Below are 13,813 nucleotides of genomic sequence, written 5' to 3' on the forward strand. Positions count from 1 at the left end.
GGAAGAGACGGAACACGCGTGAGACCTTCACCGCTAATTTGAATGCCGCCATTGGATCAAATTAGACGGCCTTACAGTGCTCATTTCTTATTATTATCAATGTTGAACACAGTGGTGCTGCTTAATATTTTTGAGGAAAAAGTCATATGTATTTTTTCAGGATTCTTTGATGAATAGAAAGTCAAAAGAACAGCATTTAAAGGAAATAGAAATATTATGTAACAATGTATACCTTTATTGTCAATTTTGATTATTACAGAGCATCCTATAAATATTAATCTTTAGAAAAGTACTTGTGTGGTGTGGTGTGGTGTGGTGTGGTGTGGTGGTGGGGGGGACATACAATCGGTTCTATAATACACATCAAGTCAAACCCTGAATATTGATAACCAACCAGATTATATTCATTATTAATTAAAAATTTCTTTGCATTATGTTCATCTAATGTCAAATCAACAATAACACATTTTAATTTATGAATTAAAAAAAAAAAAAAAATCTAAAGTGTCTTCACGTTCTGTTTTCACTGGAGGAGCGTACCGGCCTACTTCGAACACTGTGTATATCATCAATACAGGTGAATGTCATTAAATAATCGTGTAACTGAAACTCAGAGTCCTCGTCCTTCTCACCACCCTCTGTACAGACTGATCAGCTCCCTTTCCTGAAGTTCTAAGATCGTCTGGGTCTCAATCCCTCCACTGTGTTTACCAGTGCGTTTGAAATTCTTGGGCGTGTTTTCGAAATAGTGGTGCCAAGTGCCTTTACTGTTTGCGCCAAAGCCAAACACACTGACCTAAGCACAGAAAAACCCATCAGCAGAAGTACCTGACATTAGTGCACAGCACACAAACTGCAGACAGTAAGCCACACAAGCTCTGTGAATGCTAAAAGCTTTACCTCATCACAGATGTGCAGGGCGAACATCAGCACAAGGAAACCCGTGGATGGATAAGATCTTCGAGACTTAATGTGCAGCCACGTAGTGTGCACATAATGCATGAAAGCAGGGTGTATAACCATCACCTGGAAGAACGAAAGGACCGTTAGCGAAGAACAAAAAGGAACTTTGATGTTGTAGCCTTTACAAGCTACTTCAGAATCTACAATGGGGTCTAAAAGTCTGACGAGATCTGGGACTCAAACCCAGATAATGAACAAATCATTTTAGGATTCAAACCGATTTTAAACAAAGAAATGTTCCAATAGCTATGTTGTAAAGGCTCCTTTAAGAGAGGACTTTTATTCTGACATAGTGCATTGTTTTCGGACTGAGCACTCTCGTGAGTGAAGCTGCTGTTGGCCTGCTGAACTGTTATGTTGCACCGATTGCTGAAAGGACATTTATTTTTGCTATCTGTAATATTTGCTGCAGAAGTTACCTTGAGGTGTTAGTCATTGACCTACAAATAAGCATGTTTGCCTTATGTTTGTGTTTATTGAGAGCGAGGAGTCACGTGCCGATTTGGCGCCGGTCAGCCATGATGGTAGGAGACGCTATCGGTTGCCAGGGCAGGGCAACGCCTTCAGAACTTCACAGAGGCGCGACTAAACATTCCAGATATAGCGAAAGAGAGACAGCGCAGCTTAGAGTTTGTTTACATTTTAGCGATTCGCCGCAGCTTTATTTAGAGAAACTGCTTGTCAATAATCTGACAGCAGCTTCAGCGAGCAAAGCCTGCTTTCAAAAGCAACACATTTCAGCACAGTTCGCCTTTTATTTAACACAAACGAACGAAATGAATACTCTGTTATTCAACTAGAGTTGTTTAATTTGTTATAGGTATATCTGTACCGCGAAATGTTTTAAAAAGACACTTTTTTTTAATGACGTACGACTCGCATTGACAGAATGTCCGAACTGTTCGCTTAACGTTGCACGGCAGGTGCAAATGCACGTATCTGATTCATATCAGATTTATTTCCACATATGAATGAGGCCTGAAACATCAAGTATGACTGAACTCTCGCAGTTTAGCGTTAGGTTACATGTTTGGGGATTTCTAAGTCTTGCACCCAGCCGCAGCAGAATTGTTTATAAGCTTCTAATGACATAAAGCGTGCATCGTGTAGGCAGTAACGTTAGGCACTGATATAAACCAGGTAATTGTCTATGTCAGGGTATGTGAAAGGTGGTAGCTGCTAGTGCTTTGGGTCTTTCCTCCATTCTGTAGCAGGTCGTACGGGTCCATGTTGTTGATGTCAAGTAGTTTCTCTAAATAATGCTGCTTGGTGTTGTTATTTAGTCTCTCCCGATAGAGCCCCTTTCCTTTTGCTTCTCCCTTCTTCATTTATTCCAAAGAAACTGTGCCTTATCGCAAAAATGCAAACAAATATCAAGCTGCTCTCTCTCTCTGTCGCTATTTCTCTCGGTCTCGCGGTCGAAGTAACCATGACAACGGATCGCGTATCATTCCAAGATGGCGACGCCTTCCACAATGCAACGCGCTTGACGTCACATATTCTCATTCTCAATAGACCAATTTTCAGCCGACGTCACAGTTACGTCACGGCGCTAGCTGGTGGCAGAACAAAGGGAAAACTGGAGGCGGCAAATACAAACCAGCACAGATTCGGCTACAAAATAAGGATCTTAAATTATTCTTCTTCTTATTAAATGTCATCTTGTTGTGTTGTTGGGTGCAAGAATCAATGAAAAATTAATATGCTTTATCTGCAATTTTTTATTTCTAGAAATATTCGCCTCATTAAAATTGCACCGTAATGTCCCTCTTTACATTGTCGTCTTCTCGGCGCTGGCTAGGCAGAACTGCAGATCGTACCACACAAGTCTTGTACATGACCATTCAGCACATAGTTATAGGCATCTAAAGATTTACATGCCCTCCGTTTCTCTATCAGGTAGGCGTAGAAGTCAGGCCACTCATCCGGAGGTAACGTTAACGTTAATCCTGTCAGATCCTCAATGAGTGTACGGGTCGGCCAATCTGGTTCCGTCCGATTAAAATTAACTTTTGCAAATAACAATCGTGGTCCTGGACAGTGAGTGACCTTGCACATTAAGATAAAATCGGATTTTCTCCAGTCATTGTTAAAAACAAGCTAACAAAACTTGCAGACTTTACGTTAGTGAAGCGGCCAGAGGGATCGTTCTGCCACCACTTAAGCTCCGCCCACATAAAAACGTCACCATGTTTACCAACTGAAAATTGGTCTATAGAGGGTATGCGCATGACGTCACCGTCGGCCGGAGTGAATGCGGTCACGCCCACAAGTGGCAAAAAGACTGAGCGGCAGCATTTGTTTTCAGCGTGAACGCCGTGAAAATCACACAAAACACATCTAAAACGGGAAAGAGCTTTGCGATTGACTGTACAACTAGATTTGACCAGAAATCTGAGGTACTGTATATTTTTACAGACTGCAAAAAGCTACAGAACAGACTATATTCTGCATAATTAGATGTTTTTAAATAAACACTGACAAAAAACTATACAAGTTTTAGGGCTGGACGATATGATGATATACAGTATAACATTAATGTAAGTGATCACTCGGATTTAGACCTATCTATATTGTATTTATATAAAACGTTTACAGGCAAATTGTCTTCATTTATTTCCCCGGCGTCGAAATCAGGCACATATAAATGTCAGGAAACACGATTCCTGGCTGCATGTCAATATCCATGGATCACTGGATCTTTGATAAGTTGTAAGGAACACTATATCGAGTCCAACTTTTAGTTTAAACTGATAATAGTTTGTTTTACTCGCGTTAACGCAGTTTCCCCTATTAACTCCAGTCACGCAGCAGCTCTTCTGCCACTCAGTCCCGCTGAGGGGGGCGTGTTCCGGCGGGGAAGTGACGTTAATGCATTCCCTCTATAGAGATTGGTGTTTAATTATTTATAACTGCGTCACACAGGCATGTGCAGACATGCCCTCACCTGTTTCTGTTAGTCTAGCTTAATGACGCTGTTCCATATGTGATTATTTCTTCTTTATTGAGATGAATATCACTGGGGGTTTTTTTTTGACGATTCTTTTGGGATGTGAATTCATGATTTCTTATGGTCTATAAAGTATAATGTGATACCTTATTGTCCTTTATTGGATTGTATATTCCAATATATTTGGCTGCCTTTATGTACCAATTGATGTTTATTATTGTATGCCCAGCTATTTTTTGTTATTCTCTATCCTTTATATTTCTTGTTGAAGTTGCAGCAATCTGTGGGTTTTTCCCCCTACATCTTAAATGAGTTGCGTCACAGAGCACGCAGTCGAAACCCAATACACGCTGTCATGTTATCTTACGTGCGGGTGGCTGGTGTTTGGGTATGCAATCATGTGTGATGCTTCTGGGAGGGAATTAAACCAAGTCATTCTGATGACAAACTTTGGCTCAGGCATTTCAGAACGACCAAACCAGTATTAAGATGCTATGCAATTAATTTGGTCCAGTTATGCAATCACCTCCTCTGTTGAGGCAAAGTCACGTGAGCTTTTTGTTGCAAATCGAGTTATGTGTTTCCATCGTATTCTTACATGATAAAAATGAATCTGCCTCAATTGAGCACATACATTTTTTATGCGCATTTGTAGAATTTATGCGTATCTTGGCGTTTCCATCCAGCATTCTTTCATGCGATATCACAAAATGTGCATAAAAATAGGTGCATGGAAACATAGCTGATGTCAAATGAAGTGTTTATAGCAGAGGTCTTCAAGTTCAACCCTCTTCCTAGAGGCCCACTGCGCTGCAAACTAGTTTATATCCAACCTGCAGATCCTGAAGAGCTTCATTAGTTCAGCAGTGTTGAAATAGGGTTGGAGCGAAACTCTGCAGTGACCTCCAGGAGCAGGAATGAAGACCTATCTTTAGTGTCACCGATCTGTGGTGACACTAAAGGGTTTCCATGGCATGCATTGTACACTTTTCTCAAGCCTAAAGTAGTCTGTGTGCCATAACATTAATCTCCACAGCAGTTATGTCTCTCAGGTGGAGTTTGAAGAGACAAAGCGTACAACTATAATGACCAATTATATCAATTCAAAGGTCTTTAAATAAACTCTTTTCTGTTGAATGGTTAATCGTTTTCGTTGGTTTATTGTTAACATAAAATGTAGATACTGTGTGATCTTACTTTGTCCTTGTTGGCTCGTAGCTTGTCTATAACCTTAAATCGTGTTCTGTTGAGTAATACAGAAACAGAAAAAAGGGTCAAAACAATCCAAGACATAATTGATGACAAAATGTACATGTGTCCAGTGTTGGGGGTAACTTATTACAAGTAACTTGAGTCTCGTAATCAGATTACTTTTTCAAGTAACTAGTAAAATAACGCATTACTTTTAAAATTTACAACAAAATATTTTCAAATAAGTAAAGCAAGTTACTTTGTTTTCCCATTTATTGACTGACAGCTCTCTTGTCCTCATGTTGAGACAAATAATCGAAGTGCAGAGGAATTTCTGAAGAATCAGAATACTATGCAAACCTCTAATAACTAAATATGTTAAATAAAACATACATTTTTTTGCATTTAATCTCACTTTTGGTAAAGTAACTGTTAAGCTTTTTTCTCCTATTCTTCCGTTCTCCAGAAAAGCAGCAGCTGAAAGGTTTGTTGGTTCGCTTTACTCTACTGTATACGCGTGAATTTGCATTTCCTTCAGCATGAGGCTTATTATTTCACTTTTGCTGTGAAAGGGCCTTTACATTTGCCCAAACGTATAACTTTTTTCCCCAACACTGCATATGTCATTCAAGATATAAATACTAACCAATCATCATCATATTTCACCTCCAAATCAAAAGACATAAAATTACATTTTGCTTATATAGAAAATGAAGCTTTTTTTTTTTTTTGCATGTGTGTGTATTTTAAGCAAAATTGTTCTAAAAAAAATCGTATTACCATAGTACAAAAAATGTATTGCAATAATATTTAGATTGTAAATTATTTAAACATTAGGGTATAGAACGATTTGTTGTACTGCATTTTTGCTGATATAAATATATAGCTACTGTATATATATAGGATTTTTTCTTTCCTTTCATTTTGCGATTCTGCAGTATGTGACTTATATATATATATATATATCCATTATCTCACCGTTTAATAGTTCCATCAGTAAGAGCACTGGTGACCCACTGGATATCCAGTGTTTTGAAGGGCAACAACACCAGGTGGGTGGTGTTGTCCAGATGAGTGGCACTTTCTGGGTACAAGATGCGGTGGGAGGTCCTGGATCCCACATCTTTCTCATAACCTTCAACTGGTGCCTTGTTCATTCTGAAGGAGACAGAAATATAATATTAAAGTCATATTAAAATCATAATTAAAAAAATTTGATTCATCAATGTGGACCTATGTCCATTTTCAAATTATTGATTCAGTTTTTTTTTTTTCTCTACTAGAATAGGTTTTCATGCTTGATTTCCATATTTGGCAGCTGCAGCACCTCTCTTCCCAGTCTGTCAGTAATGCTCTGTTTAATTCCTGTCTCTATGAAGCCCCTTCTTTCTGAAAACCACAATGTGATCTGATTGGTCAGCTGAAACAGTGTTGTGATTGGTCAATTGCTTTGAGTGTGTTTGGGACATAACACGTCCCTTACCATAATGCAACTCAATCAGGCCTTGTTCCCCCTTTTTTTTTTGGTATGCCTTTGAATTATTTAAATAAGGAATATTGCGGCGTGTAAGTTCCCAGAAGAAAACTCAATACTACAGTGGAGGCATTTCAGGGAGTTCAGAAACAATGCACAACAATACACACTAAAGAAAGTTGAAATTAAGAAAAAGCATAACAGGACACCTTTAAAAAAAAAATGAGTTTACCTCATTACAAAATCATGACTGTCAATAAGAGGACCATAGAATGATCCTACAAGGTTCCCAGAGTTCCCCACCACAGCACAGGTTCGGCAGCGAGACGGACCAGCGTCTCTGTAGTGTTTTCCTCCAGGAATGACAGAGAACAGCTGCTGAATCACTTGAGAATAACTAGCTTTGCTCTTAGTCGACTGTAGAGACTGTGGGTGGATTAAAAACAAATCTAATGTCACAGTGACGCAGGAAAGTGCACTTCTACAATCAGCATGAAATTATAATCAAATAAAATCAATATAAAGAAGATTAGATTTGAAAATCACCAAGAACAATGTATATAAACTAGCAATAATGATTAGTTAAAAGACATTAAAACTTTACAAAATATTTCTATTTTAAAAAAAAATACTGTTTTTGAACCTTCTGTATTCTTTCCTAAATGAAATGTATCAAGTTCACACAAAAATATAACCAACACAACTATTTTCATAATAATACGAAATGTTTCTTGACCCTCAAATCAGCATATTAGAATGATTTCTGAAAGATCATGTGACACTGACGATGCTAAAAATATATTTTCTAATATATTTTACATTTAAATATATCAAAATAGAAAACCGTTATTTTAAATGTTAATATTATTTCACAATGTTAATGTTTTTACTGTATTTTTGATTAAATTAACAAACATAAAATAAATTACAAGTTATATCGTTAGAAAACCCATGTTCCATTGTTCTCCTTCTACAGTCAATTTAAAGAATTGACTCCCATTCGAGTCATCATTGTGAATTTTCGCAGAATTGCCCACACACCTCAGAAAAAGGACTGCATTGCAATTCAAAGAATTTCAAAGCAGTCACACAACCGTATCAATTCTTTAGACCGACACAACAACAAACTGAGTCAGAACTGGTATTTCATGTTGTTGATTAGATCCACTATGAAGATGTTTACAGTCTATGGTATTGCCGGCTACAGAGATGAGTCCTAATAAATCGAGACCATCCCGAAGTTTCCGTTGTCTCTGAGTTTATTCTTGGTATCTACGATACAACACATAGCATTTTCCTTCAGGTCAGTCCTATATTCCTAATAAAAAATCTCTTTCTAGCCTGTAAGAACTCGATACTGACGCGCGTCTTTCTGTGGGTCGTGTGTGTGTGTGTCAAGGTAGGGCTGTAATGTTGTTGCGCGACATTCAGCAACTGAGAGATGACGTTCTGACAATTTTTTATGCTTTAGATATCCCCTATTTGGCATGTTATGTTTTGCAGTTAATTAGTCAGATAGATAATTATATACATTTTAAATATTGTTTATCCTTATTATTATTTATGGGCCTAACAACTTCATTGTCTAATGTGACATTTATTCGAACATCTTCTGGTCAGGTATGACAAATATTTAACTTTATGCCAAAAGTTAAAAGCCATTATGAATCCAAAATTGCTTTAATGAGGAGAAATTGATTTCAGCACTCCTTGAACAGGAAGCGACTTAAGTGCGTATAGGACTTGTTGCACTTTAATGGTTTTTCCTTTTTTTGGAAACGCACAGAGAACATTTTTTTATTGTAACCGCTCGCACACCTGTTTATTTTTCCTTTGATTTGTCGTCTCATTCGTTTCTTTGCTATATTTCCTCATGTCTGCTCATGATAGTTAACGTTCATCACTCCCTGTATATAATGTTTTTTTTTCTCACAAATGTATGACTTTTGGAAGTGCAATTTGATTACCATATGCTTAATAAAGTTGAATTAGCTCACCTTACTATTCAAAGTGTACACTTGCAGGTGTTGATTATAATTAATTTACTGTTAGGCCCATAAATAATAAAGATAAACAATATTTTAAAAGTATGTAATTATCTAACATATGACTAATTAAAAATTAACCACAAAACATAACATGCTAAATGAGGGATATCTATATCTAGTGTGGTGGTATGGGGCCTATGTGAATATGAAGGCCCCAAAACCTCTTATAGAATTGGCACTCTTTGAGCTTATTTTGGTGGGTGAAAAGTATTGGAAAAATAACTATTTATTATTATATTATAACTGCCCATTTTCCCTAAGTTGAAGTGAGACTAGATTTTAAACATTGCCTTATTTTTTATTTGCCTCATTTGCATAATGTTTCATTGCCTAATTATAAATGATCCAACAAAATGGGCCTAGAGAGCGCAATAGAGTATGTTTTAGCATAGTTATTAAATTTGAACTGTAAAAAGTAAAAACGTACACCCTTCACTCTACAGTTGTTTGAACGACTGTAAAAGATGCACCTTCAAATAAAAAAGTAGATATTCGAATACATTGCTTGATATTTGATATCCGTTCGAATTTGATTTTTCTCAAAAGTGACAGCCTTAATGAGGGGTGGACCTCAGTTCTTCTAGATCCAGGGGCAAGAGAAGTTTTCTACATTTTAAAGTTAAATGCATTAATCTGAACTTTTAGAGTTCAGAAATATAAGAGCTCAAACCCATGTTCAGCAGGCAGACACGTAAAAAAACGGTAATTTTCTGGCAGCAGGGGCGCCAGAAAATGTCTGTTAAAAAACGGAAAAATACTGTCAGGAAAAAAAACAGTACAAAAATTGTAATTTCTTATCCTATAATTATGGTTTATTACTGTTATTCTACACAAAAATATCTTTCATTATCTGATATAATGTTAATTTGCTGACATATTGAAGTATTAATATCTGTTTTGTACCATAGTAATACACTGACAACCAACAATCGCAGCAATGATGAGAGTCACATGATCAATCAAAGCTCATCACAAGCAGCTCTTCCACAAGAGAGTTAATACTAATATATAGAAACTGCACAGTGTGATTCGCACAAACATTAAACACCATCATGGTAACACATGAAATTTAAAAAATGCAATAAACATTAGTTTAACAACATTAAATGTAACATAAAACCCTAATATACATAACTGATTCGAAAAAAAAACTAGGAAAATTATAAAGAAACAGTTATTTCAACAAAAACTCATCAAATGTGAAGTGTCACGCAGGGAATTGTGGGAATGTCAATTTACGGTTTTTCACTGTAAATTATACAATGACTTGTTCTTTTTAACTTTCAAAAACTGTAAATTTACATTAAATGTACCATTAGATCTATCACAGTTATTTACCGTATATAGTACGGAAACTTTCTGTTAACCAATTAACAGTTTTTCACTGTAGCATTTTTACAGTCTTTTACCGTTAAAATCACGATCATTTTTTACAGTGTACAATATCTGTGTTTTGGTGTTGTCCGCCACCAGAGTTTTCACTTGTCGTAACAAATCTCAAACATTATCACAAATTAATAAATTAAAAAAATGCATATGAATTAGGCTAAATGTTACCTGAACTAACAAATGCACAGATTAAGCATATGCATTTTGTACTTAATTTTCTTCATTTCTACCTGTTCCATGGTTTAGCTGTCATTACCAACACACTCTGCATAAAGGAATTGCATAAAGGCACTTTTTAACAGTTTTTTCATCAAAGGTTTATTCGGTAGCCATGGTAACCTAATAGCATAGTGAAGCACATGGATTTCAAGCTGCAAGACTGATGCCTTGATGTCCAGAAAAGTAATAAATCTCTTTATTCTTTGTGTTGGGCACACTTATTATGCGTCATTACCATATGTGTTGTATTTCTGTATTTTTAAACATTTTGGGATTATTTTGATCACTTTATTAGTTAAAAAAGTGTACATTACATGTAGAAAGCTAGCTACACTTGCTTAGTCATCATCTTTGTTAGCAAGGCTAGTTTTTTTACTAAATTGTCATTCCCAGCACAGTCATTAGCAGCACATTACAGCTTGTGCTGGTAATGACAGGTTGTGGTAGTGATGACGGCAGATACACACAGTTCCTGTTTGGTCTTCCATAATCAGATTAAACTATGTTTTAATGTTTAAACCAATTAATAGCTGGTGGTTTTTTAGTTTTTTTTTTGGGTCTGAAGTCACTTAGGCTCTTAAATTACAATAGGTTATGATCAGTGATTTGTCATCACCGCAACAAACGGTCATTACCAGAACTGCAATGTCATCACCATTACCATTACCATACATATTTTTTGCCAATAAATGATGTATAAATTACAAAAACATCCTACAATTATATATTTCTGCCAAAGTTGGACAGTCTAAATTATCACTGAATTAAAAAAGTTTTGATATATGGCATTCACTTAAAATAAGCTTTTATTCCAAGCCAGGGTAGATCGATGAATCAGAATATATAGGCTACCACAAAACACCAATAAAATGTGTTAAAATCATTAGTAAGAGCCATAAAATAAGTCTAGGCTTGTTTTTGTTTATAGCCTACTAATTTGTGGTGCTAAAATGTAAATAGAATTACGCCCTCTGGACGGAAATAGGCCCGAATTCTGGGAAATACCCATTCATTGTTTGAATTTCGTAATAAAATTGACATAATTTGAAAGCTGAGACTTTGTTATAATAAGTAACCTGCCTTGTCTTGTCTATCGATGTCAGGGTCCTCTTTGCCTCAGGATTTATCATTGCGTTAAAAAAAACGGAGAACAGTGACGTGTCAACACGATGCGCGAGATTTGGCAGCGTCATACTGTTTATTAAAAACTGAAAATAATTCCAGCCCTTGGGCCTTAGGAGATACCTTTACAAGTCACAATCCTTCCCTAGGTGGTTACAAAAATATATAAATAATAGTAGATAAATATGTGATGTGATGTGATGTGACAAGACAAGAGAGTGTGTTTCTTAAAGTTTATTTCTTTGACGATTGATGTTTCCTGCTCAATCGCTCGATTATTTGATTGCTTGCCTTTTCCCTTGGGGAGTGATTGCCTGGAGGAGGCGGCGCGGCGGCACGAGCGCTGCTCAAACGATACACAGACTCTCATGATTGATGCAGCAGCAGCTCCGTGTCCTGTGTGTATTTAATACAGATTTCTCCCCTCATCAGGTATGGAAAACATTGATGCAATGAGAGTATGTTTTTGACATGTCAGAGTTTTGATAAATGTAAACTAGGCTACATTGTTTAAAGTGTTTAATAAGTTAGTTATTACTGAAATGTAAAAGTTCGCTTCAAGTTCACGTCTGTGTGCTGTGTGGTCGTGTGTGCTAGTTGCTCATTTCATGCTAGTGATGGAGACCGATCTCAGAGAGATGGCGCCAGATTGAGAATCCACAAATATGATTTATTTTGGTTGGATTATGCCATGATTGCAGGTTGTGAGTTTGCATGTGACTGAACATGAAGTGTGAGTATATTATATGTTATAATAAGATATTATTTTATAGTATATATATATATACACTACCGTTCAAAAGTTTGGGGTCAGTGAGAATTTTATTTTTATTTTTTGGAGGAAAGAAATCAATACTTTTATTTATCAAGGAATAATTAATTTGATCGAAAGTGACAGTAAAGACATTTATAATGTTACAAAAGTCTTTTGAACTTCCTATTCATCAAAGAATCCTAAAAAAAAAAACACTGTAACTGACAGACCAACAACTGTTTCAACATTGATAATAATAATAAATGTTTCTTGAGCATCAAAGCCTCATATTATACTGTTTTGTGAAGGATTATTTGACACTGAAGACACTGACACTGGTGATGCTGAAAATTCAGCTTTGATCACAGGAATAAATTACACTTTACTATATATTCACACAGAAAACAGCTGATTTACACTGGAATAATATTTAATACTATAACTGATTTTTGTTGTATTTTTAATCAAATAAGCGCAGTTAAAAATACCGACCCCAAACTTTTGAACGGTAGTGTATATATATAGATACACTACCGTTCAAAAGTTTGGGGTCGGTACGATTTTAAATACTTTTAAAAGAATTCTCTTGGTGGACTCTGACATGTCAAAAACATACTCTCATTGCGCTTATATAAATATATATATATATATATATATAATTTGTGGATACAGTAGTCAATGAAAGACTGTACTGACGGTCCGTGTACTTTTTGATCATTTCATTTTCTGTTTGGAATGGAATAACGAGAAATGAAAACTAGCTCGTTTATTCGTTTTTTTTGTTTAGTTTAAAAAACAAAAAATAAGATTTTGGCTCAATATTTCATTTTTCGTTTGTGGTTTACAAATCGGTTTATGGGTTCGATATTTCATTTGCACACGTGGGCGGCGCTGAAACGCCCCTTTCATCTGATTGGTCAAACCGCTCCGCCTTCAGTACGAGCTTTTCTTTCGGTCAGGCAGAATAAGAGTCAGTCCAAGTGCAGCACTGACAAATGCACTTAATAATGCCTGAAACCGCACTCACTGTTAACTACGCACCATATTTGAAGCAGAAATATGTTGCTGGTCACGTAATTCGTGCTGCTGCGACTTGCAAGCGACCCACATGGACCTATATGAAAGATTATTTTAGCATGATGTATTTCTCATTGATAAATACAGTGCAAATAGTTCCGTCTCTTTGGATAAAAGGGAAGAGGAAATAAAAATCAACAATAGGCTGAACGCCTACCATCATAATATGTCATTCACCACTCTCTTATTTTATTTACATCACAAGGCAAAAATTGAATAGAAATAAAGATTATTTTTATGAATGGAATCATGTGTAGCCTACTCAGTTCACATGAAAAGAAAGACAGAAAAGAGAGAAGCAATCAGTGAACGTATACTAATAGGCTACTGACAAAATTAGCAGGGTCTAAAAATAAAGCACCTTTAAAATGTTATTAGTTTTATTATAAAACGAATAACATTTTATTACATATTGAATTGGTCGATGTTTCTCTGAGTTTTCTTTATTATGTTGCCTTGAGAAAGCCATTTAAACATTATTATTATTATTATGAGAAATTGACTCCGCCTATAACTTTAATGCTTCACCAAACTCAGCTCAGACCTTCAGACTGCTCCGACTCGCTTATATCTTTTCGGACTGGTCAGACTAACCCCGGATTTCCACCAACTGCAGAACGGCTGCG

The 13,813-nt window shown here is 36.2% G+C and overlaps 1 protein-coding gene across 1 annotated transcript in view; it reads right to left on the bottom strand.

The window, feature by feature from the left end:
- Positions 1-563: 563 nt before the first annotated feature.
- Positions 564-13,813, bottom strand: part of LOC130090417 (CMP-N-acetylneuraminate-beta-galactosamide-alpha-2,3-sialyltransferase 2-like) — an 85,943-nt gene continuing 72,693 nt past the window's right edge. Inside the window, 5 exon segments of the mRNA XM_056257776.1 lie at positions 564-796; positions 901-1,026; positions 5,111-5,156; positions 6,083-6,262; positions 6,811-7,004. Coding sequence (XP_056113751.1) covers positions 629-796; positions 901-1,026; positions 5,111-5,156; positions 6,083-6,262; positions 6,811-7,004 — 714 coding nt within the window. The 3' untranslated portion in view covers positions 564-628.

This window comes from Rhinichthys klamathensis, unplaced genomic scaffold, assembly GCF_029890125.1.
Source record: "Rhinichthys klamathensis goyatoka isolate OS25496 unplaced genomic scaffold, OSU_Roscu_1.1 h1tg000144l_1, whole genome shotgun sequence".
In the NCBI taxonomy this organism is placed as follows: domain Eukaryota; kingdom Metazoa; phylum Chordata; class Actinopteri; order Cypriniformes; family Leuciscidae; genus Rhinichthys; species Rhinichthys klamathensis.